The following is a 17500-nucleotide window of genomic DNA, read 5'->3' as shown; positions in this document are numbered from 1 at the left end:
CACTGTCAATTCGGGTAGCTGGTCCCACAATTGGGTTAACATTTGGCCGAATCTCCTCCTCCCACTTATTCTTCATATTCAACAGTCTTTCATAATGGTATTTCCAAGCCTCTTTCTTTGCAGAATCATTAAATGTAAGTGCACCATCATCCATATGGACATATTTCTCTCTTATGACATCACAATTTCTCTCAGACACTGTCTTGCAATCCAGAACACTTCAGTTTTTTGGTCCTCATGTCACTGAACATAGGCAAACCTCTTCTTTTCTGCTTCTCCCTTGGCTAGGTATACCTAACTCCTTGCTTCCCTTCTGGCTATCTGATACAGTTCCCTGCTACCCTGACTCTTTCAGACCTGTATCTTTGCTCTAATGGCCCTGTCTACCTCATCGTTCCACCACCACATTACCCTAGGTCTGGGTGAGACTTTGCACCAGCCACTGATTTGGTCTGTGGCACTCAGCAGGCTGTCCTGCAGGAATTCCTAGTTGCTCTCTATGTCAGAAGTCTGTAGCTCCTCCTCCCTCTCATCAAATTTCTCAATTAGGATGTCCCTAAATCTCTGACTATATGAAGGGTTTTTAAACTTCCAAATCCTTTTCCAGATTGGTCTGCTTCTTGGTATCCTTATGACCTGGAGTCTAAAATCACTGTAAGATACAATTAGTTAATCACTAAGAAAGCAGAGTGAATTTTCAAATATAAAAGACAAACAACAACTGAGTAAGACACTGTTACAGCAAGAGAGTTGAAACGCTGTTGGATGATTTAGAAAACTTTGAGACAAATACAGAAAATAAACAGAACTACTCCAGCTTGTGTTGAATGATTTAGAAAGTAAATCTTATAAAATGGGACATATTAAACAACTTCAAATGCTAACATGTTACAAAAAAAAAAAGTATATATATATGTACAAAGACACAAAGTATATTACATACATAGTGATTTAAGTATCTTTCTTCTCTTGCTGCAATTACACATGCATGGTAAATGGACCATGGAATCGGTAGAGTGTTGGCATTTCGTTGCATCTATTTATGTTTTGAGTCCAAATTCTATCATGTTTCATTTTGCTTTACATCTTTCCAAGATTAATAAAATATATACTGAGGGCTGATGTAATCAACTATTAGACCAAGACAGCATTGTTACAACTGAATGACTAAAACTGGTAATAAAAAATAAAAAGTATGCATCGAAACACATATGGTTATGCTCATGATAATGACTTTGTGGTAGTAAAAAAAACTTCTACTGGCAATGCCATACAATATTTAGTCGTATCAACCATAAAAAAAAAATTTCATGATAGTTAGAGAACTGTGAAAGACAAATTAGAGTTAACAGTCGCAGTTAAGCTTCTTGATTCTGTTATAATTTATCTAAAGTACTAATTGCATACATTAAGCATATAACTTATGCTCTCTTTCCCTAATGTTGCCTCACCTGCATAGCATGGAAAGTGATTTAGGAAACATTTCAGCCTATGACAGTAAGGTTAGTGTCCTAAAGGACATCTTTTTGAATGTCATATTCCAAGCGAAAAAGAAGAGAGAAAAATAGAATAGAAGAAAGAATTATGATGAAAATATATTAAATTTAGTTATATCTTCTTCACAAACAAGGCAAACCACTTTTAACGATACCTCTTACATCTTGGATTGTTGATATCTGACTCAGTTCAAATTAATGTGTCTGATTGTCATTTTCTCAGTTTCTATGTCTTTCTTGTTCATACAAACCCATATGTGAACACACATGCATACACCATAAATTTTGAATGTTATATTGTTTTACTATTATTAATCAGATTTGAAATACAATCTTCAAAGATAACTTCCTATAATACAGTTCTATATTTAAGAGATGAGGAATTATGTACATTATTTACATTTGATGGATATTTGCCCTCATTTTGTTTGTTGTTAACACAACGCTTCATCTGATATATCCTCCAGCCTTCATCAGGTGTCCTGGGGAAATTTTGAACCTGGGTTCTCATTCCTAGGGTATTTTTCGATGTTATTATAATAATAATAATAATAATAACAGCCGAAATGTTGTGTTAACAACAAACAAGATGAGGACAAATATCCGTCAAATGTAAATAATGTAACTTCCTATAAATATGTTACAATGAAAACTATTATAACTTAAGGTGTTTTTAGTTAGTTGCCTTTAACTACTGAAATAAACTCTTTTTGCTCTTCTCATTTTCTGAAAATTACTATTATTATTATCTTTTTCTTTTTATAATAAGACTGTTTTTTTTTTCTTCTTTCAGATTGATGCTTTAAATTAAGAAGAAAGAAAGCTTGGAAAAAGATTCTCTGATCTTTTTAATCCTTTGTCAGGGTGAATGTGAGAACTAAACTATTAGCTGATCTTAAAATAGATACCAAAGGATCCCAATTAACAACTTCATCTCTCTCTTCTTTTTTTTTTTCCAAGTAAAATTGCTGTTTAAATATTTTGTTTTACCATGGAGCCATGCCTTGGGAATTTTAACCAAAATAACATAAACAAGAAATCAATTATTAGTGTACTCCCATAACAAGATGTAGTATTAGTAAAGGCCAAGGTGAGGTGGCCTAATTTCCTAATATGGCCAAAAGGACAGAACCACGGACCTTTAACATTAGTGTTATTGGTCTGTCAGGAACTGAGAAGGAAAAGGGCCTCACTGGTGTTGGCAAGTCATGTCTATGCAATCGGTTTATGCGACCTTTAGCCAATGATTACCATATGGAGCACATCTCTGTGTTAAGCCAAAGTGATTTCGGAGGCCGTGTGATCAACAATGACCACTTTCTGTACTGGGGTGAAATCTCCAAAACCGATGAAGGAGTTGATCACACATTCCATGTGATAGAACAGACTGAGTTCACAGATGATGTGTCTTTTCAGCCATTTAAGACTGGCAAGCATGAGCCTTATAGTAAAAGGTGTATTAGTACCAAAGTGCAATCAGCAGAAAAACTCATGTATATCTGTAAAGAACAACTTGGTAAGTATCCATCATTTATAGTTACTTGCTTTTTTTGTCTTGATTTTTGTTAACTGATTTTTATCCTTTTGTCTGTGGAGTTTTTACTAGATAAAAAAAAAGTTTCTGTCACTTAGTGGATATTAGGACATTTACATGCATTGTTATAGATGCAACTTTTGAGTTTTGTGTCCATTATAACATGTGTTGTCTATATTTCAGCTTACTAGTCTTCATTTTTCGTTTTTCTGTCCCAGTATTTTATCTTGTCACAGTGCAGGGTCAACTTGTTTTTTTTTTTTTATGTTGATGCAGTCAAGATATTGGTAGGATTTGCAGTATTGATTCCCAGATAATAGCTGTCCAGTCTTAGTGATTACTCTCATGCATTATCTGTTTACATTTAAGATGAAAACTTTATTAACTCTTGCATATAAGAAATATAGTGATGTTGATGAAATAAGTACCAGTGGAATACTGCAGTCAATGTAATCAACTAGTTCCCTCCTCCAAAATTTCAGATCATTATTATTAATGTGGCAAGCTGGCAGAATCAGTTGAGTATAGTATTTCTTGCAACTCTTTACATTCTAAGTTCAAATCCTGCCGAGGTCAAGTTTGCTTGTCATGATCCATCCAGCGTCATTAAAATAAAGTACCAGTCAAGTACTGAGGGTCAGTACTCCATCAAATTTCCAGCTTTGTGCCTACATTAGAAATAATTGTTGAAAAAGGTAAAAATAATTGTTGTTGAAAAACTAGCATAATCAGTAAAGCAGCAGACAAAATGACTTGTGTTTAATTATATCTCTATACATTCTAAGTTTAAATCCTACTGAGATCACCTTTGCCTTTCATCTTTACAAGACCAATAAAATAAAGTAACAGTCAAGTTTTGGAGCAGATGAAATTGGCTGTACCATTCCCATATGAATGATGTAGCCAATTTAATCTGAGAACTTGTGGCTATGAATTCATTATTGTTGCTGAAAAAAGAACAGTTCATAGCCATTTTAACTCTTCTCAGATTGTTTGAATTTTTGAAGGTTTGTAGTTGAAGAAGGTCTGCAGATGTAAGGGAAATTCCAGAATACAGTATTTGGAGAAATAATTAATTCATTTATATGGACTTGGTTCCACTGGAGAGTCAGAAACCCAGAGAAACTGGTTGTAGTAATAATGGCAGATAAGATAACTGTTTAGAGGAAGTTAGTAAATATAGAGCTTCCTTTTTTTAATCGATTTAAAATATACATGTGTGTGTGTACACACACACACACACACACACACAACTACATGCAGAAGTAATGTTCTGGAAGGTTAGCAACTATTTTCTGCCTTTGTTATATAGTCTTAAGTAAATTTCACAAAGATTATCAGAGATTGATAATGGCTAGCGTTTATTTGGACTCTGCTAGATGGAGTCATGTATTCTCCAAAAGTGTAAGGGTCTATGGTCTTGTTAGCTTTGTACTTGAAATGATTTAATGTGATTCAAATTAAATTCAAGGATCTTTCTATCACAGATTCCTTTTGATGTGATTACTTTGACATAATAGAGGGTATTAAATTGTTTATTACTCCCAAAGGCAGATGTAATTTTCATCATAGTTTCAACATTGTCAAAGAGTCAGTATTCTAAACTACTTCCTTTTTGCATAGTAATGAATGTAAAAATGTTTTTTGTTCTCCTCAAGCCTATTGACCAAGTTTATATCTTTGTATAAATGCATTCTTTAATACCAATTAAACAGGTTTCATTTGTGTGACCAAAAAATAAATAAAATAAAAAATACCTCAGCGGGTTGCTCCAGTTATCTGTTTTTCTCATGACAAGATCACTATTTAACTGGATGAAAGTAAGTCAAGGCCTTCATGCACAGGCAAGTTTTCAATCAATAAATACCTTTTTCCTCTCCCTTATTCAAAAAGTGGTACTTGAAACTGTTTCCTATGATTCCAAACAGTTTGAATTTAGAAAGAGGACACATTATATTTTATTTTGTTTTATCTTCCCTTAGATAAATACTTGACCTCCGACATCTTAATCAGATTGTATTTTTTTCCCTCTATAACTACTCTCACCCCATCATCTATAAAAAAAGGATTTCCTCTTTACATCTTTGACTGCCATTTCAGACTATTTAGACTCTGTTTTGATTATTTCCTCCATATATCTCTAAATGCTTGTCTAAAGGTTTACAACTTCAGTTTCTGTGTTCATTTAATCACTATACATTGTTTTACAAATACACACACATACACACATGGAGGGTGGAGAAGTAGCTCATAACTAATTCACTTGGTATTAACATTTGTCAGCACATAATCTTTTTCTATATTTTCCAACTTTACTCTCCGGCAGTCATTTTTGATAATGCCTAGAACTTAATACAGATGCTTAATTATTAAGGCAAGATGTAATTTTGAAAATCCAAGGCATTTTTACAGTCCATGTTTTTTGTCTATTGTTGTAGTTGATTGCTCTATATGATCCTTCTTCCCCACCCCTCCCTCTCAGCTGATTGTATACAGGATTGCAAATATGTGTATGTGTGTGATACTGGATTGCTAATAGAAATGGATTTTGGTAAAAAAAAATCTGTTTTATGCATTTTCGTAGTGGAGGAGAAGGGGGGGGGGGGAAATTTCATTAATGATCCCCAGTGATTTACAAAAAAATTCTTGTAGGCGCAGGAGTGGCTGTGTGGTAAGTAGTTTGCTTACCAACCACATGGTTCTGGGTTCAGTCCCACTGCGTGGCACCTTGGGCATGTATCTTCTACTATAGCCTCAGGCCGACCAAAGCCTTGTGGGTGGATTTGGTAGACGGAAACTGAAAGAAGCCCGTCGTATATATGTGTATATATATATATGTATGTATGTGTGTGTATATGTTTGTGTGTCTGTGTTTGTCCCCCCAACATTGCTTGACAACCGATGCTAGTGTGTTTATGTCCCCGTAACTTAGCAGTTCGGCAAAAAGAGACCGATAGAATAAGTACTAGGCTTACAAAGATCAAGTCCTGGGGTCGATTTGCTCGACTAACGGTGGTGCCCCAGCATGGCTGCAGTCAAATGACTGAAACAAGTAAAAGAGTAAAAAGAGAGATACACATTTCCAAACCACTTGGTTTTCAATATCATTCAACATTTAACAAGAAAGAGGGTGGGATGGGAATTTTGGATAAAATAGAAATTAATAGCTTATGTTTATGGCAATAATTTAACAAAATAATCTATCATTGTTTTAAAATGTCACTTTTTTCAAATATTCTTATTGATTCAGTTCTTTCATTGATATTGTGTTTTGTTCTTTTTCTTTCCTCCCTTTTTTTGTGGTAGGATAAATTGTTTTGTTTTACAACCCTATTAGTCTATTAAAGATATATCTTGTAATAATCATCTCTCTCATCTATATTATTCATTTTCCTTTTGTAGTGACTGTGTTGCAAGTTTCTCGCTTACCAAACACATTGTCCTGGGTTCAGTCCCACTGTGTGGCACCTTGGGCAAGTGTCTTCTACTGTAGCCTCAGGCCAACCAAAGCCTTGTGAGTGGATTTGGTAGACGGAAACTGAAAGAAGCCTGTCGTATATATATATGTGTGTGTGTGTGTTTATGTTTGTCCCCCCAACATTGCTTGATCCTGGTGTGCTTATGTCCCCATAACTTAGCAGTTTGGCAAAAGATACCAATAGAATAAGTACTAGGCTTACAAAGAATAAGTCCTGGGGGGCGATTTGCATGACTAAAGGCGGTGCTCCATCATGGCTGCAGTCAAATGACTGAAACGTAAAAGAATATATATATATATATATATATATATATATATATGAAATGAGATCTCAAAGAAATAAATGATATCTTATGAACTACATTAGCTCACAGCTGTTTCTGCTTTAAGATGCAGTGGACTCATATATATATGCATGTCTTTTAAGAAAGTGGAACTAATTGGATTGGAAAGTAAATATTCTTTGGTTCCCCTTTATTTGAGAAGATAGAGTCTCTTTGTACATTTGAGTTATGTAGAATTTATTGCTTAGGTTAACTTTTGAGAAATTCATAGTTTAGGTTCACAAAGAAACAATGTGTATTGCCTTTTTTCCACCTATTCATATATTTAATTTCTTTCACTTGTTAATTCTTGAATCAATTTATGTCCACATTTATTTATTCCTTCATACAAGTGTCATATGCAAGTACACTGCATCATTAAAATATTTTAATCAAAACTAACACTAAGGGTAGCATTTTGGCAGTGATGTGGATTTTTATTTGTATGGTGATTATGAATGTCTATTTCTATATGAGAGTACAGGAGTATATGATGAAATATATCAAATTGATGGCATAAATAATAGAAAAACAGTTGAGAATCACTGCTATAAAAGATTTCTTATTGACTCAGAACACAGTTGTTTTTGCTTAAGCTCAAGTAAGCCCTGATAAACTAGACATTTATTGAAATCTTCCAACTCTGAGCATTCATTTTTTTGTATATTAGAGACTACATTCTCTAATGTTCCTTTCATTTTGAAAGTGGTAGGTGTGATTTGATTGAAGTTTGGCTGCTGTTTCTTTCAGGATGAACTGTTGAGTTTCCTTTAGTTGTTTCTCCAGATTAGTGTCATCCCATATCAAACCTACTTATGATGAAAGGTATTCCAGCTGTAATTACCCTCTCCCTCTCTCAAGTATAGAGTACAATGCGTCAAGAATCATATTATCCAGTGTGTTCTTTTCCAGATGGTAGAGTGTAATTTTAGAGCTGTAGCTGCTATTTATGTCAAAGGACTTCATAGAGACCTTCTTATTGGCTTAGGTCATCGAGGAAAAGAACCAAATGCAGAGAGAGTGTGCGTGTATGTGTGTGCATGTACTTGATATATATGCTTTTCTTTTTTACACATGTAATTTCCTAAACAGAGACTGTCTGTCTTTGTATGTATTATAAATTATACTGCTAATTATTCAGTTTCCTTGTGTGAATAGCCCACTTGTATGTGTGTATATGCATGAATTATTGTGTATGTATGTAAGTATGCTTATATGTGTGTAACCTTATATATGATATATGTCTATATCTGTAGCTATAATATGTGTTCATGTATGAGTGTAGGGATATTTACATGTACACTTACACTTGTTTGTACATGTATATGTATATATGTTAATACCTGGCACTTCATTGGTTCCAGCAATGAGGGTTTAAGTTGAGCTGATCAACAGAACAGCCTGCTTGTTAAATTAACATGTAAGTGGCTGAACACTCCACAGACATGTGTACTCTTAACATAGTTCTCAAGGAGATTCAGCGTGACACAGAATGTAACAAGGCCAGCCCTTTGAAATACAGGTACCACTCATTTTTGCCAGCTGAGTGGACTGGAGTAATGTGAAATAACAACTTACTCAAGGGTACAATGCACTGCCAGGAATCAAACTAACCGCTAAGCCATGCACCAAATGTTAATATGTGCCTATATATTTGGGTGAGTGGATGTGTGCATTTGTATGTCTACCACTTCAAATCAATACACTATTATAATGTTATTAGGGGTTTGTTTAGTATCACTTTGTCAGAAAAGCAATGCAAACTTCAAGTATGTCTTTCATAAAGGATAACATTGCATCATCTACATGGCATATGTTGAATGTACCTTTTCCTCAAGTGCTATTGTTTAACCCCTGGTTAAACAGTGATTTAAAGTATTCCATTTGTGAATATACTATCATATCTATATCTAGGAGTACTTGCCTAATGTGTCCATCGTTTGTTTTTTTTTTAGGGTTTTTTTTTTTAAGATACTAGGGTATTATTTGAAGTGGGTTTTGTCCGCTGTTTCTTGCTAGTTTAAGTAGCCACATGGATGCTTTCTAGTCAAAAGAGACATTCCACTGAGTTCTGTGTGAACACTTTTTATTGCTTTCATAAATGATTTTTCACAATGTAATTTTACCTATAATACATTTGGTACAGATATTGTGTGTGTGTAATGAATACAGCCTAAGTTCAGTGACTATCCATTAAGTTGACCAGAACATCAAGATTAGATTAATAACAGCTTACTTTGAAAGATATGGATCGTTACATCCAAAATAATTATTAATGGTTATATTGGTTACTGAATGGACAAATAATGGAAGTTGAAGATAACAGCTGGTCAATAGCAATAGTATTGTTTAATGTTACAGTAGATTGTATACTTGGATAATGGTCAAAATGACTAAATATTCTGAAGCAGTTGTAAAATTTATCTAAATTCAATGTGTGCTTGTGTCCAAAACCGTTGTCCTATGATCTGTCTAACAGAGATGATTGGATTTCTGTAGGCATGTAATATGAAAGTATAACACAAAATGTGTGTTAACGTACCAGAAATTTATGTTAATGAGTATAATGGCTGAAATATACTGTAAAAAATTTCTCATGAACTATTAAATCATAGAACCTTGATAAATAAATATAAATCTATTGTGTTAGTGGCCCCCCCATTGGTGATAGATCAAAGGACACAAAGCTTTAGAAGTGGGAAGAAAATAGTGTAGACATATAGAAAGATAACGCATCACAATGTTGTCAAACACTGACATGAAATCAATAATGTATATAACATTAATGGAATGTTAGGCTGCTAGATCAAGAGTGCTAATCAAGTTGAAGTCACTAGTGAGTTCATGTTTAAAGGTTTGTAATATGTTACAGTTGATAATGTCGCCAACAACTAGGAGTACTAATAAAACATTGCAAATAATTTTCAGCATTAACAGAAAGGCAGAACTTTCTAAGAGACCACTAAATAATTAAAACAAGAGATCTAATTCTTTGTTTTATACAATAGTATTCAGTCTATGAGATTTTCATTGAAAGTTATCAAAAATCAATATTAAAGCCAAATTATTTAAGACAGGTCTGAAAAGAGTGGAAAAGTAGGGTTAGCAAAGAACTGTATCAGATAGCAAAAAGAGAAGCTAGGCATTAGGTTTATCTAGATGTGATGGTGCCATGTAAAAAGCACCTGGTACACTCTGTAAAGAGATTAGTGTTTGGAAGGGCATCCAGCTATGGAAACCGAGCCAAAACAGACTATGGAACTTGGTGCATCCCCTGGTCTTGCCAGTTTCTGTCAAACCATCCAACCCATGCCAGCATGGGAAACAGATGTTAAAGGATGATGATGAAGGTGAGACTTTCCATCATGTTGAGAATGAAACATACATTTTCTACTCAGTTAGATGCTAGTCTTGATGTCTAAATTATTACAAGTTTCTTTTTTTCTCAACCACAAAATAATATAAGTCTAAGGTTATTCAGGATTTGAATTGCAAGTACAGGCTCTATGATGTTTATTCATTATTTTACTAAGTGTGGAAATATTCAAAATAGTAGTGGGCTTTTTTTTTTACGTTTGTTGTTTACGTCAATTTTTAAATATTAATATTGTGTAGAAATACAGACATCCTCCATATTACAAAAACATTATATTCCTAACATTTTGCCATAATGTGAAACCTATTTTCCCATTTACTTCTGGGAGTCAATAGGAAATTAGGTGCCTGTAATTGATAAGTGTCTAGAGCAGTGATTGTCAATTACAGTTCCCAGAGTCACATACACCTCCAATGTCCTTCTCTCTATAAATATTATAAATTTTTCTTTGACTCGTTTTACTTTTTTTTTTTTTTGGTGTGGGGACCCACTAAAAGAAAATTTTTTTAATCCAGCTTTTGTATCTGGCTTACATATTCAAGAAACTGAGAACTACTGGTATAGAGCCTATTCAGAATTATTGCTTACACTAAACATGCAAGATGGGTATTTTCCCCCCAGTGTCATCTATTATAACTGATAATTTAGGTCAGCATTTTTCTTGTCATTTCTAACCTTTTTGTTATTTAATCGATTTATTTAATAAAAAAATATACTTTACTAGCGTTCTTTTTAAGGTTTTTCTTTATTTCAATAGATAACATAAAGATATTTATAAAAGTTAATTATATATACTGGCAGAAAGACCGCCCTCTGGGCAGTTTCTTGCGAGCTCCTTTATAATATTTTCACATTTGATTCTCAATTCTAATAATTTTTATATTTAACATCTAATTATTTCTTTGTATAATAGTGCTCACTTGCTTAGTAAATTTTGCTTTCATTATTTTATCACAGTCATAATCTTTTTTAAACAAACATCACGGTAGTCCAACAACAGAGGGAGAAGCAGTTTGTCAAGTTCTACCTTCCCCTCAAAGCAACAGAGATTTCAGTTCAGCAGCCCATCTTTAAGCTTTGCAGTGTGCATGAGTGAAAGAGAGAACATTGCAAATAAGGAATGAAATAAACATAAAATGAAAGAAATGTATAATTAAAAGGGCATTACTACAGATGTATACACCCCCAACAAATACTGCTTAGATGTTGTGGCTTCAGACTATATAGGGATTCATGGGAAAGAATTTTTCCAAGGGGGTAGAGATATGAGTTTCAGAAAATTCACATGATATGACTTTTCTCTCTCATAGTTTTCAGGAAAATGGATATCTTTTAATGAAAATTTATACAGGTCCCTTTCAAACATCATAGATTACAGTTATATAGAAATTTGTCCCCAATTTCTTTTAAGACACAGCCTTCGAAATGATGGGGTTGAGGGGCATCTTTGTATGAAAAATGTTTTCAAAACTTTTTTTTTTACATCCCTACCCATGCCCCCTCATCATCCCACTCCATAACTATTTTAGCCTTTTTTTTTTTTTGTACTTCAAAACTATGTGAAGAACATTTTTGGTATAAAATCTTTTTAAATTGTTAATATTTTCTGAGGGAAAAGTGAATGATTTAAAGGCGATTTGGTTTTTGCTTCTAGCACATCTGAAGACAACCCTCTTCATTTCTTTATCATTTAACTATATATATATAAAACACAGAATCTGCATCTGTTTGTATGTGTGCATCACTAAAACCCAAGACCTAGCCAACAGATTTCATTCAAATTTTACACATATGCTACTTAGGGTCCATGGAATGTCATGGGCCAAAAAACTTTTTAACTTCTAGCCTAATGTGAGCTTGGAGCAGTCTCTTAGACTGTTTCGATATTACGTGTCAAATGTGAAACAATAACATCTCTATTGTAATGTGTGATAATAGTTTGTTTTAATAGTTTCATTTTTAATACTTTCACTACATATATGATATATACATAATGAAACTATTAATATTGAAACTGTTAAAAGTGAAACTATTATCTCACATTACATATATACACATACACACACACACACACACACATATATATATATATATATATATATATATATATATATATATGCAAGTAAAAATAAATACAAAAAAAGGGGGGGTTTTTTGTATGATTGTGTATAGAGGAATATATTATTTTGTTTAAAAGAGTTCCAACACTGTCTGTTTTTTATGTTTTATTTATATTCCTGCAAAACCAATGTGGGATATAGAATATGGAATATACAATATATAATATAAAATAAAAATGGATGGTACTATGAAATAAAGTATTGAATGTCTTATTGAATATATGGAATATGTCTTATTGAATAGATGAAATATTGAGTGTTCAATATAAGACATTCAATACTTTATTTCATAGTACCATCCATTTTTATTTTATATTATATATTGTATATTATATTATATATTGTATATTCCATATTCTATATCCCACATTGGTTTTGCAGGAATATAAATAAAACATAAAAAACAGACAGTGTTGGAACTCTTTCAAACAAAATAATATATATATATATATATATATATGCATATATATATGTATATGCATATATATATGTATATGCATACATATATATACATACATATATGTATATATATGTATATATGTACAAAGCCTTGTGAGTGGATTTGGTAGACAGAAACTGAAAGAAGCCTGTCGTATGTGTTTGTGTTTGTCACCCCCACCACCACCACCATCGCTTGACAACCGATGCTGGTGTGTTTACATCCCTGTAAGTTAGTGGTTCGGCAAAAGAGGCCGATAGAATAAGTACTAGGCTTACAAAGAATAAGTCTGGGGTCGATTTGCTCGACTAAAAGCGGTGCTCCAGCATGGCCGCAGTCAAATAACTGAAACAAGTAAAAGAGTATATATATATATATATATATATATATATATATATATATATATATATATATATATATATATATATATATATATTTCGAAAGGTCTAGTTAGAATAGAGGCAGCTGACGAAGGAATAATTCCAAGTGGCTATCTGTTTTCCTATGTGTTCGTTTCGTTGTCTGTAGTTCATTTTTCTAACGTCCTGTACCCTGATATGCATCTATATACACATGTAGATGTAAGTATGTACATATATTTGTGTATACATGCTTACATATTCTTTGTATTATTATATATACATATATATATATATTATGATGTATTATTATTAATATCAGGAAATCAATATTAGAAAATTCATCAGAAAGATATATGCATGTGTAAAATAATTGTTGTATTAAAAATATATATAAGTATAAATATATAATAATAATAATAAATATGACAGTTTAAAAGTTTTGAATTAAGTTTCAAAGCATCTTACGATCATTTCGCAGAAGTGCTGTCCTAATAATGGAATCCTTTATTGATAAGTATTTATAGACAACCCTTCTGCTCTTCAGAGATTTAAGCTTTGAATTTTGTATAATTTATCGAATGGTAGTTTTTTTAAAAATACGAAGTAATATGATAAAAAGGTGTTTTGTTTGAAATATAAATTAAAGATTAAAATTACTGCTCTTGATTTTGGTATGTACTCTTTAGTATGAGACTTTAATCCATATATTCTTCCTTGGCTGGTCTTCTGTAATAATCCATAATAGTTATGCGTAAAATCCATTATATTATCCTGTATTCAAAATATAGTTCATAGACTTAGATAATATAGAATAATGGAATCCTATATTGATAAGCATTTATAGATAACTCTTCTGCTCCTCAGAAATATCAAATGTGAAATTTGTATAATTTAACGAATGATACTTTTTAAAAAATTTATGAAGTAATGAGAAAATGTTTGTTTGAAATATAAATTAAAATTTACTGCTTTTGATTTTGGTAAGTAGACTTTAGTATGAGAATCTTGACATCCACATATGCCTCTTTGGTAATTCTTCTGTAGTAATCCATAATAATTATGTATAAAATCCATTACATTGTCCTGTATTCCAAATATAGTTCATAGACTTAAATAATATAATGTGAAATTATATGTGAGGTTTTTTATTGCCCACAAGGGGCCAACATAGAGGGGTCAATACAACCTGATTTGGGGGTCAGATACACGAATCGGAATACACAAAAGATGACTTTTAAAAATTCAACACAATATAAATGAACGAATGATGGGACTGACCGGAAGACATTACGGATGGAGTGGGAGGAAGTCCGTTAGGTCGGAGAGGAAGTCCATTAGGTCCCTCCTGCTATCCGGCCCGCTGCCTCCGCCGAAAAGCTGATGTCATTAAGCAAGCGACTTTGCTTCCAGCCTGACATCAGGCTACACATATTTAAACAACCTACATGAATGTTTGACATTGCTTACCTCTGCATCAGTGGTTCGAGGTTCCTTTGTTCTCATTTTCTTTCTCCTTTTCCCGGGCTTGTGGCGTATTTGTATGTAGGCCCTCTTAAATATATGGAGAAAAATCCATTCTGACGGGGCCTACGTCGTGAAAGAATTCGGACTTAATCCATCCGTAATCCTTCCAGCTTATCCTGTAGATGAGAAAGTCTATTATTTGATTCCTTGATGGCCGTGTATGTATTTTCTTTTTCTTTCTCGTTCTTCTTTTTTAATTTCAGTTTAGTAGGGGCAGTCTGTGGTTTTTTTCTTCTTTTTTTTTGGAAACAGTCGACCACCCCTCCTCTCTATCTTTTCCTTCACTCTCTTCTGTCGATATTGGTGTTCACTCTACTTTCAGTGTTGGTGCTGGCGTTTCATTTGTTGTTTCTTCTAATTCTTCTTCTTGTTGTTCTTTTTCTTTTGGTTTACATTCCGACCTGATGTGGCCCTTCAACCCGCAGTTAAAACACCTTGGTTTTCTTCCTTCAACAAATACTATCAATCTTTCTTCTCCGCCTACATTTATGATTTCCACAATCTCTTTGAGGGTTGCGACTTTTGCTTGAATTAGGATTGTCAAGCATTGTCCCTCCCAATTCTCCTCCTTTTCCACAGAGGCCTGGAATATAGTTATTTTGTCCTCCAAGCCCATCATGATAGCTGCCACTAAACAGGTGGCATCAACTTCTGGAGAGGTGTTGTTGACGTTCTTCTTCCCATATATAAGGGAAGAACCACCTCCTCCATTCTGAGGGTCTCCGAGGAGTACTTCTTGGCTGCTTCCTCTGACCTAAACCTCACTTCGACTGTTCCAAATCTTTTGCCATGGTTAATGTATGTAATATCAGGTCAAATAGGTTTGAGGCATTTTCCCACAATTTTCTCCTCTGTTTTATATATCCTTTTTTTCCCAATGTTGTAGGTTTTATACAAGATTCTCCTCCTGTTAACTATGTCAGTTGTTTCTTTCGGAGTGACCACTTGAATTTCAGACCCCTCTTTTTTTAGTATTGACATGTATCTTTGCAGATTGCTTCTCTCTGTGTTTAACTGGGTTTCTTTTCTTCCCACTACCTCTGTGAACTTTTTTGGCGACACTGCCGGTGATTTTTTTCTCTTCAAAAAAGTTTAATTCTCTCAGCGTCACTGCCAGTGAAATTCTTTCTTCACCTGCTTCAGACACAGGTGAGTATGAAAATGATGCAAGCAAAGAAGTTTCCTTCCCCCCCCCCCCCCCCCCCCACAAAATTGGCTTAAAAAGCCACAAGATATAATAACAATAATTCCCCCGCAGGAGGAAACTTCAACAAGCAGCTTCCAAAAAAGCAATCAACAGTTCTTTTCAACAAACCAGTAACAACTCACCACAGTACTTCAACCAAACAAAACACAGAGAAAAAGTAAAATGTACCAACAACAGGAGACTTGCACTAAGAAATTATATGTGAAGTTATAAAATTATAAATTGGTCAAAATATAACGATATGTAAATTAAATAAAACCCTATAGTCTTGGAAAAAGATATATCTAGTGAATGTGAAATGTAAGAAGAAAAATAATGTTTAAATTGTATATAATGATAGATATCACTTATATGAACTAAAGGTGTGTTTCTGTCAATGTTTACATCGGTATGCACGCTATATAACCATGTTTACAAGGGGATTTTTAGAAAAAAGAATAAAAAATAGTTCAGAATTACAGAGATGACAGAATTCTTTGCCTTTATCTTAAGGTATCGAAATTGAGAGAATCAACCAATCTAAATTAAATTATTTATTGTGGTCTTTAAGATACCAAATTAATTTACTAAGCCCTGTACTGTTATGTTTATTCCTATCCCTAAATGTAGAGTAATGATTAGAAATTCTTTTAGAAGATGAGCTGCCTATATAAAAAAATACTTTATTACCAACAGTAATTTTGCACTGGTATATAGAATTTTTAACTTTAGAGTTACATGACATAAACTTGATTCTGTTGTAATTGACTCCAGATACAATAACCTTGTTATTAATATTTCTAGGGGGATGGATAGTATAAGCTAAATTAATGTTAGTATTAGTAAAAGTATCACTATTTAACAGGATAATATTATGTGAAGAGATAATTTGTAAGAGATCTTTTGTGTTGGTAAGACCAATCCTAACTGTGTGTGAGTTGATAATAGAGTAATACCTAGAATTCTTTGGAAAATTCCTAATAATAGCTTCACAAAATATATGTATGTATATATATATATGTGTGTGTGTGTATATATAGATATATATTTACATATATGTAGGTATATATCTATATATGTATGTGTGTGTAGAAATATATATATATATATATACACACACATATATATATGTGTATATATATATATATATGTGTGCATTATTATTGTATATAATGGTAATAATACTACTTTACTTTATTTGAAATTTTATTGTTTACGACAATTTATTTTAAACGGAGTGGGACGTTCAAAGTTAGAAATGAACATGAATCGACGTAATGAATATTTTAGAAATGGAAGTTAAATGCTGTTTTCAACTGAAGATCACAAACCATGTTTATCATGCAAAGCTTCAAATCAATTAGTATTGAAATATGTATAACTTATCTTTGCATTCCATGCAGAGGTACCTTTTTATGAAATACTCATTGCATTGCCCGTGTTTATCTTTGTTGTAGTTTTGTGGTGATTTTTTTCCAGCTGTGGCTTTGATTTTTAGCAAGGGCTATTTATACTCTACTTTGTTAAAATTACTTTTTTATATATATATATATATATATATATATATATACATATATATATATATATATATATATATATATATATATATATATATATATATACATATATATATACATATATATATACATATATATATATGTA

General features: G+C 32.8%; 1 protein-coding gene across 50 annotated transcripts in view; it reads left to right on the top strand.

Moving 5' to 3' along the window:
* Positions 1-17500, top strand: part of LOC106878372 (rho GTPase-activating protein 190) — a 342913-nt gene that overhangs the window by 119276 nt on the left and 206137 nt on the right. For all 50 annotated transcript variants that reach the window (XM_089353931.1, XM_089353908.1, XM_089353914.1 and 47 more), the window contains exon 3: positions 2290-3012. In XM_089353931.1, the coding sequence (XP_089210057.1) occupies positions 2610-3012 (403 nt within the window). In that variant the 5' untranslated portion in view covers positions 2290-2609. The remainder of the gene's footprint in view (positions 1-2289; positions 3013-17500) is intronic.

The sequence above is a fragment of the Octopus bimaculoides genome, chromosome 6 (genome assembly GCF_046866305.1).
Source record: "Octopus bimaculoides isolate indiv1 chromosome 6, ASM4686630v1, whole genome shotgun sequence".
NCBI lineage: Eukaryota > Metazoa > Mollusca > Cephalopoda > Octopoda > Octopodidae > Octopus > Octopus bimaculoides.
This window is presented reverse-complemented; position numbering and strand designations above follow the sequence as displayed.